This window comes from Nyctibius grandis, chromosome 4, assembly GCF_013368605.1.
Source record: "Nyctibius grandis isolate bNycGra1 chromosome 4, bNycGra1.pri, whole genome shotgun sequence".
NCBI classification, from domain to species: Eukaryota; Metazoa; Chordata; class Aves; order Nyctibiiformes; family Nyctibiidae; genus Nyctibius; species Nyctibius grandis.
Window position 1 is genome coordinate 68,435,213 of NC_090661.1, and position 16,534 is coordinate 68,451,746.

The window sequence follows — 16,534 nt, forward strand, 5'->3', positions numbered from 1 at the left end:
CACAAAGGATGAAACAGTTCATTTTACAAAACAAAGAATGAACCTCTACTTACAAGCACGTACACCGTATACTCAATCAATACGGGGCTAAGGTACCAGGGACAGATCTTTATGTTATTGACTGACAATACCATAAACTCTTCTGTGAAATAAATGCAAGCTAAGAGGAACGACAATGTGTACGGGATTTGGAGTTCAGAAGAGTGTACGATCAAGACAAGCTGCCAGAATTAGAGTTAACATAATTTTGTTGCTTCAGAGCACTTTAATGCATTTTCATCACTTGCACATTTGCTTTCTGATGCCAAGTTTGACCACTAATTAAGGAAATGAAAAGAATTAAACTGATTGTAACAAGTTAACAGCTTTACACCATGTGGAGATGACAGTGGTCTTAAATTAATTTCTACCAACAACAACCAGGAATTCAACCATCCTCAACAATGACTCACTCTAGAGCTGCGCCTCAGTTTGCAACTTCTTCGCTCCTCTTTGAGGAATATTCTGAGAACACCTGTTAGTATAGAACTGTGAGCAAGAAAGTCTTTGTGAAGAACATTTGTGCATGGCATGATGCAGGCCATGCTTCACAGTAGCCAAAACTCGTACAAACAAATGCATGCATGAGAATGATGATTAACTAATCAATATTTAGCTATTTTTTTAAAGGCTATTCTGTGTATTACACATCACAGCTGCTTAGTTGTTTCTTTTATATACATGTAAATAAACCACTTGCTTCTGGATAGCATGCTTCATTAACTTTGAAATTACTGTATTCCTGTATTTAATTTTTAGAGTCAGCTTTTTCAATGGTATCTTTAAATACACATAGGTTGCAACAGAAATGGATGATTCAGGTATCTTTTTATGTGGTCTCCCACAGTCACTTAGAGAAAAGACGACGCAGAAACAAAACTTCTTTGAAGCAAAATGTAAATATTTTAATAGTTGACTACTGATGATTCGTAGGAATCTCAAGCTTCCTAAAACACATCATGGATTTCATATACGCATCCTTCCTTTATGAACTTAGTGCTAATAAAATATATGGTAATGACTTATCGTGAGAACTGAAATCCTTGGCTTATTTGCAGAATAGGTACATTGGAAAATGCTTCTGGCATTCATTTTCAACAATGTAAAGCAACTCTGACCCTAAAAACTTTAAATGAATGCACACTATTAAACATACTACAGATACATCCTTCAGGTCACTGTCAAAATGAAGACTAAGAGAAAATTCCTCTAAGCATACACCTGGAGGTGCTACAACTCTTTCTTCAATGAGAGGCATGGAAACCAGCTAGCTAGAATTTTTTTCTGAACATTTTTTGCATGTTTGATTAGGGGGAGAAAAACATGAAAGAACAAGGACTGCTATTAAAGTGATGTAGGTAAGTTGGAAGATTCTCTCAAAGATGGTGTTATAACCAGTTCTACAGGTAAGATAGAAATCCTTTTTTCCAGCTCTTGATATTATAAAAGATACAATTTTGAAACTAGCAAAATTCAAACTCTAAAGAATAAATTTCTTACTTTTACTCTGATCTTATGTGAATGTATCTACCAAGAACACGTACTGAAAATATATTTCAAATAACTGCATGTTAAAATCTTGATTACTCTGGAATCAGGATGGCCTACAGGGAGACTGAGAGGCAAAACCAAATGTTGCCTACACAATCCCTTGTAAAACTGGGAGTATTGGACTATTTAATCCTGAGAAACAAATAGGTATGATTTCTTCCCTGACAGAACAACTTAAGTACAAGCAAATACAGTAGTGTATATGATCTGATTTTTAAGAAAAATCAGATAATGTTCCAAAAGCTTCTATTTCTATGTGGAGATACTGGAGTTTAGATCTTCTCTTTCTTTTTAGCTGCAGTGCATTCTTTGACTGTCAAATGCACCCTCAAAACACAGTTAACTCTCTTATCCTGACATGCTGATAACTGGGTAAGAACCAAAAGCAATATCCAGATTTTTACCTGGATTCAAACCAACTGTATGATTCTTTAAATTTTCATTTGATAAAGACATTTTTTCTATAGTACCTCTGGATTTTTTCACTTTTTGTGACAGAAGCAATATCTGTTCTGTTATTCAAACCTCACACCGTGAATGAAAAGCAATCCTGAGTTGAACCATATATTGCAATTATTGCCTAAAATCCAACAATTTGACCGTGCTGAGCTACTCAATGTATTGCAATCCCTGTCAAAGTCAACGACAAGCAATTTCCACATTTTCCTCCCTCATAGTCAACTCTGGACCACATAAGTCGGTCACCATCAATGAGGAAGATTAGCATCTCACCACCATCACCACATTGATTCCCAACTCCTTAGCTTACAAAAGCCATCAAAGAACAACCTTGTAAAGCCTGGAAACCTTGTTGTACCAATTCTTCTTTAAGATACCATGAAAGGCAGCACAATCTGAAAGACAGTCTCTGTCAAAACAAAGTTAGATTTTAACACAGTTACCGGAAAAATGGTAGGATCCATTATCACCAGCTACAGTAGGTCTCTCTGCTCCATTATCATTATAAAAGATCCTACTTCAGACAAACAGGATCCTTTCCATTCCCAGAATAAGACTCTTATTACTGACTTTATACTCTCATTATGTATTAAGTAGGTGCCCATTTGATTGATTTAACGAAGGCCTATCATGGCTGGTCAGCAGCTGGCCAGGCCTTGACAGCAAAGCTGCTGTGCATGTCAGAAGATGGGGGTGGGGAAAAGAAAAAGAGAATTTTTAAAACCTCCCTCCCATCTCCAATAACATAACAATTTGCAGTTCTACAACAAAAGGTCCACTGAGAATATTCTGGCAGAGGACGGACAGAAGCTATTTTGACCTTGATTAGTAAAGGAGAAACTCTACAAAATGTAAATGCAAAAACTGAGTATTGCAACGTCTGTAGTCAAATAAACACAAGGCAATATCATTCACTTGTCGATTCTCTCTGCAACCAGTATTACTGCCTTTCTAAGGGAACAGGAAAAAAAAATTACAATAAATTCCCTAAATGCTCTCTAATTGTAATATCCAGCATGGCCCACAATTAGAATAAGAATCTGTATAGTAACAGTTGAATCAGGAATTTGATTTAATGGGCTGGAATGACAGTTCTGCTCTGACATAACCTAAAAAGATTAATTAATCTATCCTCTGCTACATAGCTTCAGCACGAAGATGCTCACCTTATTTTTACATGCCTACTTGTCACCTGGAAATAATGGATTCTACTGCTTTTCTTACCAGCACATCTACCTGTCTAGAATCCTTTGCTTCACTACTCTACATTTAGACTATTTAAAAATAACCTCTATTTCTTTTACATGAATGCCTTTTTTTTTTTTTAAACCACCAAGCTCCCCCCTCCCCCTTCTTTGTTTGAAACACACAGCACTTTTATGCAATAGCCACCAAAAACTGATATTAAAAAATGGATACCAGAAAACTAGTATAGCAGTCCTTGATTTCTAGTGACTGATAGCCTGCAATTTTAACAACGTTAATACAAACAGACCAATACAGGCTGCAACAGTTCACACCCTGCAAAATGTGGCCTATTCAGTCCTTTTCACTGCAAACAGAGGAAAAAATCCAGAGGATTTTATATTCTGCACACATTCATCCTTATATTTATCTAATCATACCACTGTTCTCATACAGACATCTACTCCATTTTCCAGAACACTGTCATCAAGGCATAAAATTAACACCTAAAAATAGATTCTTATTGTCTTTTTTTTTTCCTAACCTGGAAAGATCTACCCTGGCTGCATGCTCCACCAGACAGTTCCCAGATCAGAAATCTAAGTCCGCATTCTTAACAACCAGGTTAACATTACAGATTAAAATACAGAATCCTTACCTAGGAGCTGCATTCTTTCAAATGTAAAATGGTTTAACTTCCTTTCTATCTAATCTGCTCACTGCCTGGACATATTTCAAGCCTGACTTCCAAATATTTGCTCGCTTTCTCTCTCCCTGCACGGCATCCGCAGTTATACGGCATTACTTACATTCTCTTCCGTATAAAAAAAAAAATAAAAAAAAATTAAAAATCAGACATTACATGAAAGGCAAAGAACAGCGACAGCCCATTTCAAAGCATCTGGCCAGCCTCCCCCCCTGGCCGGCGGCCAAGCCTCCGCTCCGGCCCCCCCCGCGCCTCTCCCCCGCGCATGCGCACTGCCGCCCCACACGCGGTTGCCGCGGCAACGCTGTAGGCCGCCTCCAAGCACGAACGGCCATTCTGTGCCGGCGCTGGCACAACCCGCCCGCCACCGGGACACGCTGCTTGACCTCCCCTCAAAACACAAACTACACTTGTTGTTTTTTTTTTCCTACATAAAGGAATGTTTTCCGACCGTACGATGAAAATGGCACGATGAGGAAAAAAAAACCAAACCAACAAACAAATCCCCCAACTAACCACACCCCCTCCTTCTAAATATAACATCAAGGTTAAAAACAAGTAGCAGAAATAAAAGGAAATCCTGTAAATACAGTTTGGATGACATGAAGAAACTGGCTAACTTTGCCACTCAAAGCATTCCAATGCAGAAAAACGTATTATTACTGTGTGCAGTGCTGGGCCCCCAGTTCAAGAAAGACCAGGAACTACTGGAGAGAGTCCAGCAGAGGGGCATGGAGATGGTCAGAGGGCTGGAGCATCTCCCTTACGAGGAGAGGCTGAGAGAGCTGGGGTTGTTCAGCCTGGAGAAGAGAAGACTGAGAGGGGATCTTATCAATGCTTACAAATACCTTAGGGGTGGGTGTCAAGAGGATGGGGCCAGACTCTTCTCAGTGGTGGCCAGTGACAGGACAAGGGGCAACGGGCACAAACTGAAATGTGGGAAGTTCCATCTCAATATGAGGAGGAACTTCTTTACTTTGAGGGTGATAGAGCACGGGAACAGGCTGCCCAGGGAGGGGCGGGGGGGGGGGGGGGGAAGTCTCCTTCTCTGGAGATACTCAAAACCTGCCTGGACACGACCCTGTGCAACGTGCTCTGGGTGAACCTGCTTTGGTAGGGGGTTGGACCAGATGATCTCCAGAGGTCCCTTCCAACCCCAAACAGTCTGTGATTCTGTGATTATTGTAAATATGAGACAGAAAGTCCATCCACACTGCAGCGCACTCAACCTGTAATACCAGGGTGCAGAAAAAACACCGGGGGAAAAAAAACACTACCACTTACAAAGGTAATGCCTGCACTGCTCTTAAATAGCGTCTTAGGCACCAAATAGCTTTAACAGGCCCTGTGCATTAGCTCATACTTTCAGTCAGCTTACTACTTTTGCTGCAATAGTTTAGTTTGCCTTTTTTAAAATCAAACTACTGTGAAAACAAGTTACTATTTATCTAAGCTACATATGAAGTACAAAAGAAAAATACAAAGTTACTTTTACTTAAGGTTGGATTGCTACTATTTGGCTCTGCAACAATTTTTTCTTTATGTCTCTCCTTTTGACCCAGATTCTTTCTATCATTCTTTTCTGCCCTGAATTCTTAATTTCTGAGATTTGTCTCCAATTTCTGCACTGGATAATAGGAGGCAATCTGCCACTGCTCACAAATCCCAATAAAGATGGCTTTAGCAAAGGGAAGATGAACAGGTCTGAAAAGACGTTGAAGTGAGTAAGCTACGTCTGAGAGTAAAATGTTGGGAAGCGCAGGATCTTTAGGAATGCACGTTATTCAATTATCTTTGAAGAATGACTAAAATTGCCCAGACTTACCATTACTTCTTCGGTTTTCTCTTCTCTCTTTTCTTCCTCTTCATCAGTTTCTGCAGCAGCTCTATCTTCCTCATCGCTGCTAGAGGACTCCAGAATTTCACTTATGTCCATTTTCCAGTTCCGAGGAACACCCTTTGTGTTGAGAAATGTGTTTGCCTCCTGTAGCCCTAGAGAAGAAAGGGCCCTGGTTTTACCTCATCTGCAGTATTCAGAATCACAAAGCATTTTTAATTTCCTTTTCATCTTGTAAATTACAATGCCAACTTAAACCAAAAACGGAAATATGTGATAAAACTGATACTTCAGCTTTAAACACTCACTCTATACACTTCACATTTCGAGACTGTAAAATTTTAAAAATCGAGTATTGGTAACTCAAGGACTTTAGAGTTGAGAACATCAATCCCACACACAGCATCCAGTTGTTTTCTAGGCATAGGTCCCTGTGAACACCACGAAGATTTACACCTGTGTGTGTGAACAGTACCAAAGATAAGCACCTTATCCACATATTCTTATATGTGGATACTTATCCACATATATTCTGTGCAACCGTGAACTGTTCTGTTTCTGTATGAAAGAGACAAACACTAATAAATCTATTCAAAAGAAAACAAACCCAGCACAGTCCAATCAAGCACCATGACTTAACTTTGTTCTTTTCAAAATATCTTCATGACTTAAAGTTTAGATTGCAAAAAAAAATGCAAATATTTTGTTTAAGAGCATTGCCTAAAGCGATGATACATTAATGTTTGGAACAGAGGAAAAATACACTAGTCAATAAGGGAGTGATGGGATGGGGAGAAGTCACACTTGTACAATGGGAATACCTCAAATTCTTTTCCTTGAAGAGGTGCTCAAAGTGGAAAAACAACAATGCAAAACAAACCCAGATAACCCCAAAACATGCCCCCCAGACACAATAAAAGACTTCAATAAAGAGGAATCAGAAGAATACCCAAAAAGGGGACATAATACTGCAATGAACCATGCATAGTGTTGCTGGAGAAGAAAAGGCACTACTTTTTAATAGCTGCTGACAGAGTAACCTCCAGATATCTGTCTAACCTCTTTTTGAAACCATTAGTACCCTTCGGTTCCACAATATTCCCTCATGGCAATAAATGTCACCACCCAATTACGTTCTGCACAAAAAAAAAAAAAATCATTTTCTTTCATTTATCTTAAACCTAGCACCTGATCATTTTTCTGGCTGTTCTTGTACTGTGAAATAGTTATTAAGAACAAAGCATATGAGAAATCATTAAGAATTACACAAATCAATCAAAACCACCTCAGGCTCTCATTTGTGAGTATCATGTTAAATCTTTATTTGTTAAGGAGCTGTTCCACACCTTTACTCAAACCAGAGGAACTGTTGTTGAGTGTGGTGTTTTTGTTGTTAGGTTTTGTTTTATTATATACTTCAAATATTTCTCCTTAATAAATTTTGTGTTTTGAGGTCTGATTGGGAGAAACAACACTAAAAGTTTAAGAATTCTTTACATTCAAGTGAGAAACTGGCCTTTTACAAGCTCACTAAAACCACAGATTACTGTAGTCACAGCATCCATCTATCTGGAAATCAAGTTCTGTACTTACACTTTTAAATCAAACACTAATCACATGTGCCACGTCCAGTCTTTTCTTAAACACCTCCAGAGATGGTGACTCCACCACCTCCCTGGGCAGCCCATTCCAATGTCTAATAACCCTTTCTGTAAAGAAATTCTTCCTAATGTCCAACCTGAACCTCCCCTGGCAAAGCTTGAGGCCGTGTCCTCTTGTCCTATCGCTAGTTGCCTGGGAGAAGAGGCCGACCCCCACTTCACTACAACCTCCCTTCAGGTAGTTGTAGACTGCACTAAGGTCACCTCTGAGCCTCCTCTTCTCCAGGCTAAACAACCCCAGCTCCCTCAGCCGTTCCTCATAGGTCGTAATACATAACTTAAAAGTACTATTGCACAAGATTACTTTTTAAAAGTAGAAGTTATTCTAATTTACCTTTTTTAGGAGAGGACTCAGATTTTGGTAAGTTTTGGACATCTAGTTCTTTAATGTCTTTTCTTGCTACTGAGTAACTGAAAAAGAATAAGGTCCTGTTATTATTTTTACATCACAGTAAAGCAAGCATTTGACTTAGAAAAAACGCAATTTCTAAAATTTTCAAGATTTATCATTCACTTTCAAGGTCCTTTCTAATAACTAAATGCAAAAGGCATTTTTTTATTGTTGGTCCTAATACAAGATTCGAAACCAGAGGAAGTTTCCAATCTTTCTTTGACATCCAGACACTAAAAGAACCCTTGTAATTAAATAATTAAGAGAAGTTTGTAAAACTTCTTTATTTTAAATGTTTAACCTGCACAAATTTGCAAAGGTAAAATACTCTACCACAGGCAAAAAACATTTTCTAAATTGAAAATATTCACATCATCAACAGTTGCTACCCGAAATAGCAATCTAGTGAAGAAGAAAGAAATAAGCCCTTTATTTTCAAAATGCATTTCTACTAGCACAGAACAACAGTGAAGCCAAATTTACATATCCGCATTGATAAAGAGTTCATTTTTATTTTTAAATTACAAAAGTGTTCTCACAGCAAAACATATGGAATTTGCTCTGTTCTAAAGTTATACTGAATATTCAGTTACTGAATTACTACAATAGAAATGCTAACCAACCTGCAAGGAAGCCTTACAAGTGAGTTTTATTATAATAAGGGTTTTTTTTTCTTCTTTCATTATTTCAGAAAAACTGGAGTAAAACCTCAGGAATTGGAGGCCGCCATTTGCTGAAGTTAAAGCCATAAGACTATGGGGGAAAAAAAAGTAAGACAGAGCAAGTCTGCATGCTTTTCCAATAACATTCTACCTTCAGAATATAAAGAACCCCACTTATCTAGAAGGCTGATGATACACGTCTACATTAAGAAGCCAAAATGAATTAAGTCTTCATACTCTTGAAATACGTTTCAGTAATCAAGTACTCGCACCCTACTCAAAATCACAGCTACGAAAAATCACAAACTGTTCACTTTGAAAGACAGAGGGAAAGAGGGGTGACAGCTGGCCTTCGGCAAGGAAGTTTTAGTTACAGTATGTTGAGACAGATGAGTCAGGATGAAGAGAAATAAAGGGAAATGGCTTTAAAAAAGAGTCTTCATACTCTTTTGAATATATTTCTCCTTAAGACAGACACACATCTCTCTCTCCCCCTTATCTCCCCCCTCCCCCTTTTGCAGGGGATGGGGTGGTGGACTAATAGGACCTTCCTTTCTTTTCACAGGAATCTTGGTTCAGATTCTGTGAAAATTTTAATTAAAGTTACTTTACATTCTCCTTTTTATTAAAAAAAGTAGATTAAACACTTTTAAATTTTGCTGTTTAAACACCCATGGACATCTGGGCACTGGAGGTAATCAGTCAATCAGATGTCCAAACTACTACAACAGAGACTCATAAAGATGTAATAATTAAGATATTAAGAGAAATAATTAGAACCAAAACTCACACTTCAAAGAGCTGGAATCATCTAAAGTGTTAACACCTGGGTTTTTTTCAAAGTAGTTGATTTTTTTTTAAATGAAGAAACACCAGAAACTTTACTAATCCAATGAACTCTTACCAGTACACACAGCAGAAAGGTGGGCGAGTAAGCACAGAAGCAGGTAGAAATGGAAATGGACTATGAATGACAAACATGTACAACCAACACTAAACAAAACTGTACCCTTTCTTTTTGGAAGAAATAATGTTTTCAGAAGTAGTATGTAATTACTTTTGCATTTTTCTCCCATATACATCCAATGAAAGTAAGCTATTACTTACAATTTGGAATCTGTAAAGGATCGAACTAAACACTGGTCCTTTTTCACCGTGACGTCATCATTACAGCTGGGAGACACAACCTGAAGTTTCAAATAAAACACTTTTTTTAAGCAAAAAAAAAAAAAAAAAAAAAAAGCTGACCTTGAAAGGAAAGAAAGATGGACATCAGGAAAACTGCTGTTTTCCTGTTTCTTCTATTAAAATTTCCAGTTCTGAGAAAAGAAACCTGCTGCAATTTATATTACTAAGGCAAACAATGACCAATTTCAAGCAGCAGTTTACCTCAAACTATTAACTTTACTTGTTATGTACAAGCCAGAAAAGTTTGCAGTTTCATTTGTGAACTCAAAACTAATCTACTGGGGTGACATCATGGGATCCTGTTTATTCACTCTGCTTTTTTTTCCTCTTGTTCATACAAAACCTGTTTAAAGCATCTATTTAAAAAGTCACAGACCCACTTATTTTATACCAGCTTCTGATCTTGGCATTCACACTGAGAGATAAGCACTATCATCTCTAAGTCTAAAAAGGTGATAGAAGTGCATTTGCAGTATTTGTATCACCACAAATAGAACAAGTTTACATTTTGCTCTAGACCATATACAGACAGAAAATGTCAAATGCAGATGAACTTCTGGGTCTAACAGGACTCAGTGGAAGCTATGCCACCCCATTCGGACGAGTCAGAAGTTTTACCCCAAAAAATCAAGAGAAGACATTCCTGTTTCTCAGGTAGCAGAGAACAGGACAGGTACATGGCCTCCAGTAACTTAATTCCCTAGTTAGAACCACGTTAAGTTAAAATCTGCCGTTAGTAAAGGGATATACAACAATCACAACAAGTGTAACACCAGCACATTTCACATTTTAAACTGAGATACATACAGCTGGATAAGTCAGTGTCAACTATTCACCCTACATTACACCCTAATGCTCCTTCTGGCCTGTGCAGTGAATCCAGGATCAACCTTTTGATCCTGGATTCACACAGGGAAATAAAATGTTAAACTAAGTTAGAACATTGTAACAGCTGAGCTCCTTACAGCTAACCCTGAAGACTCAAAATAAAGGACTATGGAATATACAGTTAAGTAAATAAAATCTGCAAAAATCAGTGAACCAAACTTGCCTGTTTAATGCTCCAAATAATTTTTTTCAACAAACATGTCTCTGATGAATAACAGAAGACACATATTCAGCTTGTCTGATAATTCCAAAAAGTTTAGCAAAGAAAGCAACTTTTAACATGCATCCCTAAACTTTTCTGTGTATAAAGAATCTGCAAACTGTCTATCTTTACAGTACAAGTCTGCTTGTACTTGAAATTTATTTAATACATATTTATTATCAGCAATGGCGATGAACAGCGGTATCCTATATTGACGGTCAAATACAAATAATAACTAACCTCTACTGCTAGAGTAACTGGCCATTTATGTAAATGCAAGCATGAAAGAAACTAGTATTTCATAAAACTGAAAGTCTAAGGAAAAAGGCAATCATTAAATACAAAAAGATAAAAATTCCACTGCAATTAAAATTCATACATCTAGTTGTTCTTAAATTGCCGGGGAGTGCAAGTCCCAACATACTGTATTTTTAGAAGACAAATATTGTTACATACCAATCATTTTATGTGCAGTTTTGAAAGACTTAAGAGCTATAAAACTGTAACTTACACATAAACATTAATCTTTGCTCTCCTACTCTTCATAGATACTGTAGAATATTTGTATTTTTAGCAAATATGGGCAGCAGAGCTTAGCCTGACTGTATGCACAACTCTGCTGTAAAAGCTGTGAAGTTTGCAAACCACCCCATCCAGTAAAACTGCTGTACAAGCAATGCAACAAGTCAGATGACACTCTTGTCTAAAAAGATTATTAGTAGCGTGACACGAGAGATGTTAACATCTTAAGCAACTTACCAAAGCTGGATACCAGTCTGCCTTCTCAGAATTACAAGTCACACTCACAACTTTGCCAAGCAATTCATCATTGAGACGTCTTTTATCTTCGTCCTCCTCTTCACTACTTTCTTCTTCCTTTCATCTTCAGTACTAAGTTATTAAAACACAATATTTTAAAGTTTTCGTCTGAAGTTAATATTTGAAAGCAAATACAGCTTATAACCAGATCTTTCTTCCTGTTCTGCAAAGCTTCAGAAACAAAATCAGAACTTCAAGAGCTGAAATTACTTGAAATACACTTTAATACTAAGTGCACTTACTTAGTAAGAGGAATTTTGTAGAAATTCTTTCCAAGTAGTAGTATTTTACAACAGCTTCATGTTGGAATTGGAGGCATGAATCAGGATTTGATTGTGCACAGACATGAAACAAACAAAAATGGTCTCCACCCCACAAATTTAAAAGCACTTTTTTTTCCCTACTTTGTGCAGTATGAAGGAGGTTAAAAATCCTACATTTCCTGACACATGAGTTCCTATTATATGAAAGGAGTATGAATATTCTTAAGGCTACTACGAGGAAAAAACCCATCAATTTCATACCACTGCTAACACATGAACACATCTGCATGAACTGAATTACTGAATTCCGTAAGCTGTGTATACAGCTCACATCACAGAGCATTCAGACCATTACAGCTTCGATGGTACTACTTCAGTTTTAGCAAAGGACACTAAAGGAAAGGAAATCAACAGAGCACTATCAAAACTCACACAGGAAGAGAAGATCTTCTTCCTCTATTAGATTTCTTCCCAATAACTGGAGTTCCAAAGTGCTCTGGATTGGTTAGTGGCAGTTGATCAAGTGTCTACATGGAAAAAGAGGAAACAAAATTAACCTGCAATTTCTTATTATTAAAAGAAAACCCAACTACTCAGTTTTCATTGCATATCCATCGTCTTACCTCACTTTCTGCGAAGTGCCTTTCTCCCTTCAAGCATAATGAAGTTCGTCTCAAGGTCCTTTCATCACCATCATCAAAAACTAGTATGAAGCCAAGAAAACACATCGGCACAAGATGATCAGATCTCTTTACCAAGCTGACAAAACAAGTCTACTACTTATCTGACAATTTAGAATATTCTCTAAAACATTACTTTCAAGACACTCTAAAACATTACTTTCAAACCCCATTTAAATGTTTCTTTTGTTCACAAGTAAAATGAAGGGTGGTGTTCAAGATCCAGCCTAAGAACAGATAACATTTTCACAGAGATACAAGCCAGTACAAAGTAAGGCTTTTGGATGCAATAGTCTCAGCCTAATTCAAACATCCTTCTTATCAATACACTGCATATTTCAAACCATAGCTATTGGCTGCATATCAGTTACTATTATCTAACAATCTTAGGGTTGGGTTTGGTTTTGATTTTTTTTTTTTTACCGCATCCATTTATTCCTTCCTCACGCTACCTTTTCATCCTCCCTCTTGCTACGAACCACCCCACAAAAAAAAGAAATGAATGGAAAGATAAACAAGTGTGATAGTTTTTGCTGCACTATCAATACTGTGTTACCAGCAGACTGGGAGTACTGGAAAGTTGCAACTGTAAGTCTGACCAATTTACAAAGAGTACTTAGTAGACATCCTCTCCTCTTACAACACAGGTATAAGTGAAAGGAAGTTCCATCCATTTCCATCAATACAGAGATGAAAAAGTCTAGAATGCTGTGAGGCTATTGCAAGCTTTGCCTGAAAGATCTACTCCTTAGTCAGTTGAAATAAAAACTTTTCATGAAAACTTCCTTGAAGAGAGGAAAGAAAAGTTACTATTTCCCCCCACCAGTTCAGATCCCACTGTCTGAGCAATGTGAACAGGCCCTTTTCAAAGAGCAGACCAGGTGGTTGCAGTCTGTCATCTGAGTACGGTAAAAGTTTATTTGTATGGGTCAAAGTGCAGAATACTACTCTATATTTAAACTACTTGAAACATGCTTTGTCCAGTAGTGAACTTTTTTTAAAAAAAAAAGTTTCAAGAGTGTTGTGCATATCAGTATAATTTTGGCATGCTTATAATGAAAAATATATATCACTTATTTTATTTGTCAAATAACTAAACAGAACAGTCACATTCTCATGATCTTAGAGTAAAACCATAGACTGCAATAACACTGCAACAATAACTATATAAAAAGGTATGAATACAAATTTAATTAAGCTTGATAAAATGCGCTTTAAGGTTCCTCCACCTTCAGAGCAGGGACACTGCTGTAGTATGCTCCACTACCAAATTATCTTAATGGCTTATGTTATGATACTTGTACAGACGAAGCAACTAACTTTTCCCCCTCCAAAAACCTAGTACTTTAAGAACGGCAGATACCTACATGCCTAATTAGCTGTACTAGTAAATAATATTTTCAAAACTTTAAAAATATAAATACCACTAAGACCCGTCAACCCCAATGTCAGCATGTTACTCTCAAAACCTTCTAGTTTAGCTTAAAAGCTCAAGGAAGCCACCACTGCAACACTTTGCACTAACTGGGAACATAAAAGTATGAGCTCTTCTGCTCTGCGCTACCAATTCAGCACCAGCAAAGACCAGAGCACTCAAAATCATTCTGAAGTTCAGTGTTGTCACAGGTTTACGCTAATATAAAAAAAAAACCTGTGCCACCCCTTTGAAGTTTACATTTAATTACCCACTCTGAATGGGCCACTCATCAACTCTCTCTGTACACTTTGATAACAACATCTCATTGGCATATTTTTAAGGTTTAGGGTGGTTTGGCTGGGGTTTTTTGTTGTTTTTTTAAATGTTCTGTGCATCTACAGTGTGTGCCATTTCTCACTTAAAAGCAGATTACCATCATTATCCTTTGCCAAACACATACAGAACTAAAGTCAAAGTACTAACTTTTCACAAATAATCATTTTAAGTGACAAATGGTAACTTTATTGAAAAAAAGCAAACAGGACCTAATACTTGACAGTAAATTAAAAAAAATCAGTCTAGTTTATCTCCAGTTTTGGAAGCCCTACCTATTTAATTAAAACTAGTAGAGGAAGAAATCAAGCAAACCATTCATAAACCAGATGACAGATGTCAGTTTTAAATCCCTAAAAGATAAAATCTTAAAAATGCTGAGTGCTAAGTAAAATACACTAGTAAAAGACACTAAACTGAACTTAAATTAGACACCTAAGGAAATTATGACAATTAAGAACTGTGTGAGATATTCTCCTTTCCTCAATTACAGCAAACATGCAAGTTAACTTAAAGCTTTGAAAGTCACATAATTAGCTATTCCCAACCAATATAAGGCAATTGTAGATTGCAGAATGTAATTTTGATTGCAGAAGCGTCAACTTCATAAATTTATATTTCACTTCCATGGACAAAACAACACAGAAGAAAAAATAAATAATGCTGAAGAATTAAGTTGTCCTCATCACTCCTCAGACGCAGAGATAATAACGAAAGCATGAGTATGCTTTCAGGGCTTGGCAGTCGTGCTTTCAGTCCTATTCAAAGTTTCATACCTGAATGAAGACAAGTCTACCCCACGCCTCAAAAGCAGTCCTCTTCCTACAAGCCTTTTCCTGCCACTTCTCTCTGTTTTCTCTAGTTGAAGGTACAGAACTGGCCTGTTCTACAGCAGCTGCTTGTCCCTTGCCATGCAAGGATAAAGTGCTAGGCCACTCTACATTTTCCAAAACTGAAACAAGTGGACTACAAAAAGGAAAACAAAAAAACCCCAAAGCCCCTTCTGAAACCCCTCTCCCACCCCTAAAAGGAAAGCCACTTTTTCCAAAAGGATAGAGTACGTACTTTCATACAGGAGGCAGTTAACACACAACTTCAGGAAAGGAAGGTGGAGAACCACAAATTCTGAGACCTCCTTCCTGAACCGCAGCAGGCCAAGGAATTGGCATAACCATTAAATGAAGGTGTAGGAAAACATCTCCGTTCAGCAGCCATGTGAGAGTGGCCTGCCTGGCGCAAAGGAAACGCCTGGCAGGGTGTAAGAGTGCATGATTCCTTCAAAGTAATCAAGTCCAATATGTTTCATTTTACCTTGGTAAATTTCTTCCAGGACTGAAGTTTCTCTCCCCCTCACCCCTCATTCAGGTTAAAAGAATGGATAGAATCAACATATCCAACCCCTGAGAGTCTCATATAAATATATGTAAATACACATATACACAAACGAATGACAAAACTAGAAAACTTTTATCAACCCTGTGTGTGGTTATCCCTGCAGACATCACCTGCTCAGTACAGAAAATGCTTTTAGACAATTATAATAGAATTCCTCAATAACAAAAACTAAGTGGTGTTATGTAGAAGGAGATACCATAGCATTATCATTACCTACAAAGACTTTGCCTTTTTTAAATGATTAATAGAAAAGTGACGGTCATATTTAATCTTCTATATTAATGGGGACCAGTAAGGGTAGAGGTAGAAGGACTATGAAGGGCAGAAACAGAAAGCACTAGTATTTTTGGTCTTTCAAAGTCATTTGATTGCTTCAAGGATAAACTGAAACTTTCTTTGACCATGTAAGAGTTTTTAGATAGGTAAGAAATTGTCTGCTCCTTCTACAACAATTTATCTTGTGGACATGTGCAACAGCACCTGCAATAGACAGCATAGCTGCACAACTCAGAGCAAAGCAACGTCTTTGCAGAACAAAGTGTGTAACAGAACAGCATAAAAAGAAAGATTTCCTCAGCTAAATTAGTGATCACTTTATAAAATATCAATAGAGAAAGGATAGCACAATTTTTCATACAAAAATATAAATTATTTGAATTACTGAAGTGGAGCCAAGTAAGAAGGCTCTCCAATTAATCCCAGTGCATGAAATATTTTGTAATTGTAGCTACTTTAAACTTGCTTCTCTTCTAGGGAAAACACTTGTTTGCACCTTACTGAAAGGGCAATCAGAAACACACACTGATAGTCTCAGCACCTTTAAAAATATATACCTTTCTTAAACTAAGTAGGCCTTCT

The 16,534-nt window shown here is 37.3% G+C and overlaps 1 protein-coding gene across 1 annotated transcript in view; it reads right to left on the bottom strand.

Annotated features, from left to right (window-relative positions):
* The window catches only part of ARID4A (AT-rich interaction domain 4A), a 51,004-nt gene that overhangs the window by 20,297 nt on the left and 14,173 nt on the right, over positions 1–16,534 (bottom strand). Inside the window, 7 exon segments of the mRNA XM_068399091.1 lie at positions 5,766–5,932; positions 7,773–7,849; positions 9,599–9,678; positions 11,529–11,650; positions 11,653–11,660; positions 12,284–12,378; positions 12,475–12,554. Coding sequence (XP_068255192.1) covers positions 5,766–5,932; positions 7,773–7,849; positions 9,599–9,678; positions 11,529–11,650; positions 11,653–11,660; positions 12,284–12,378; positions 12,475–12,554 — 629 coding nt within the window.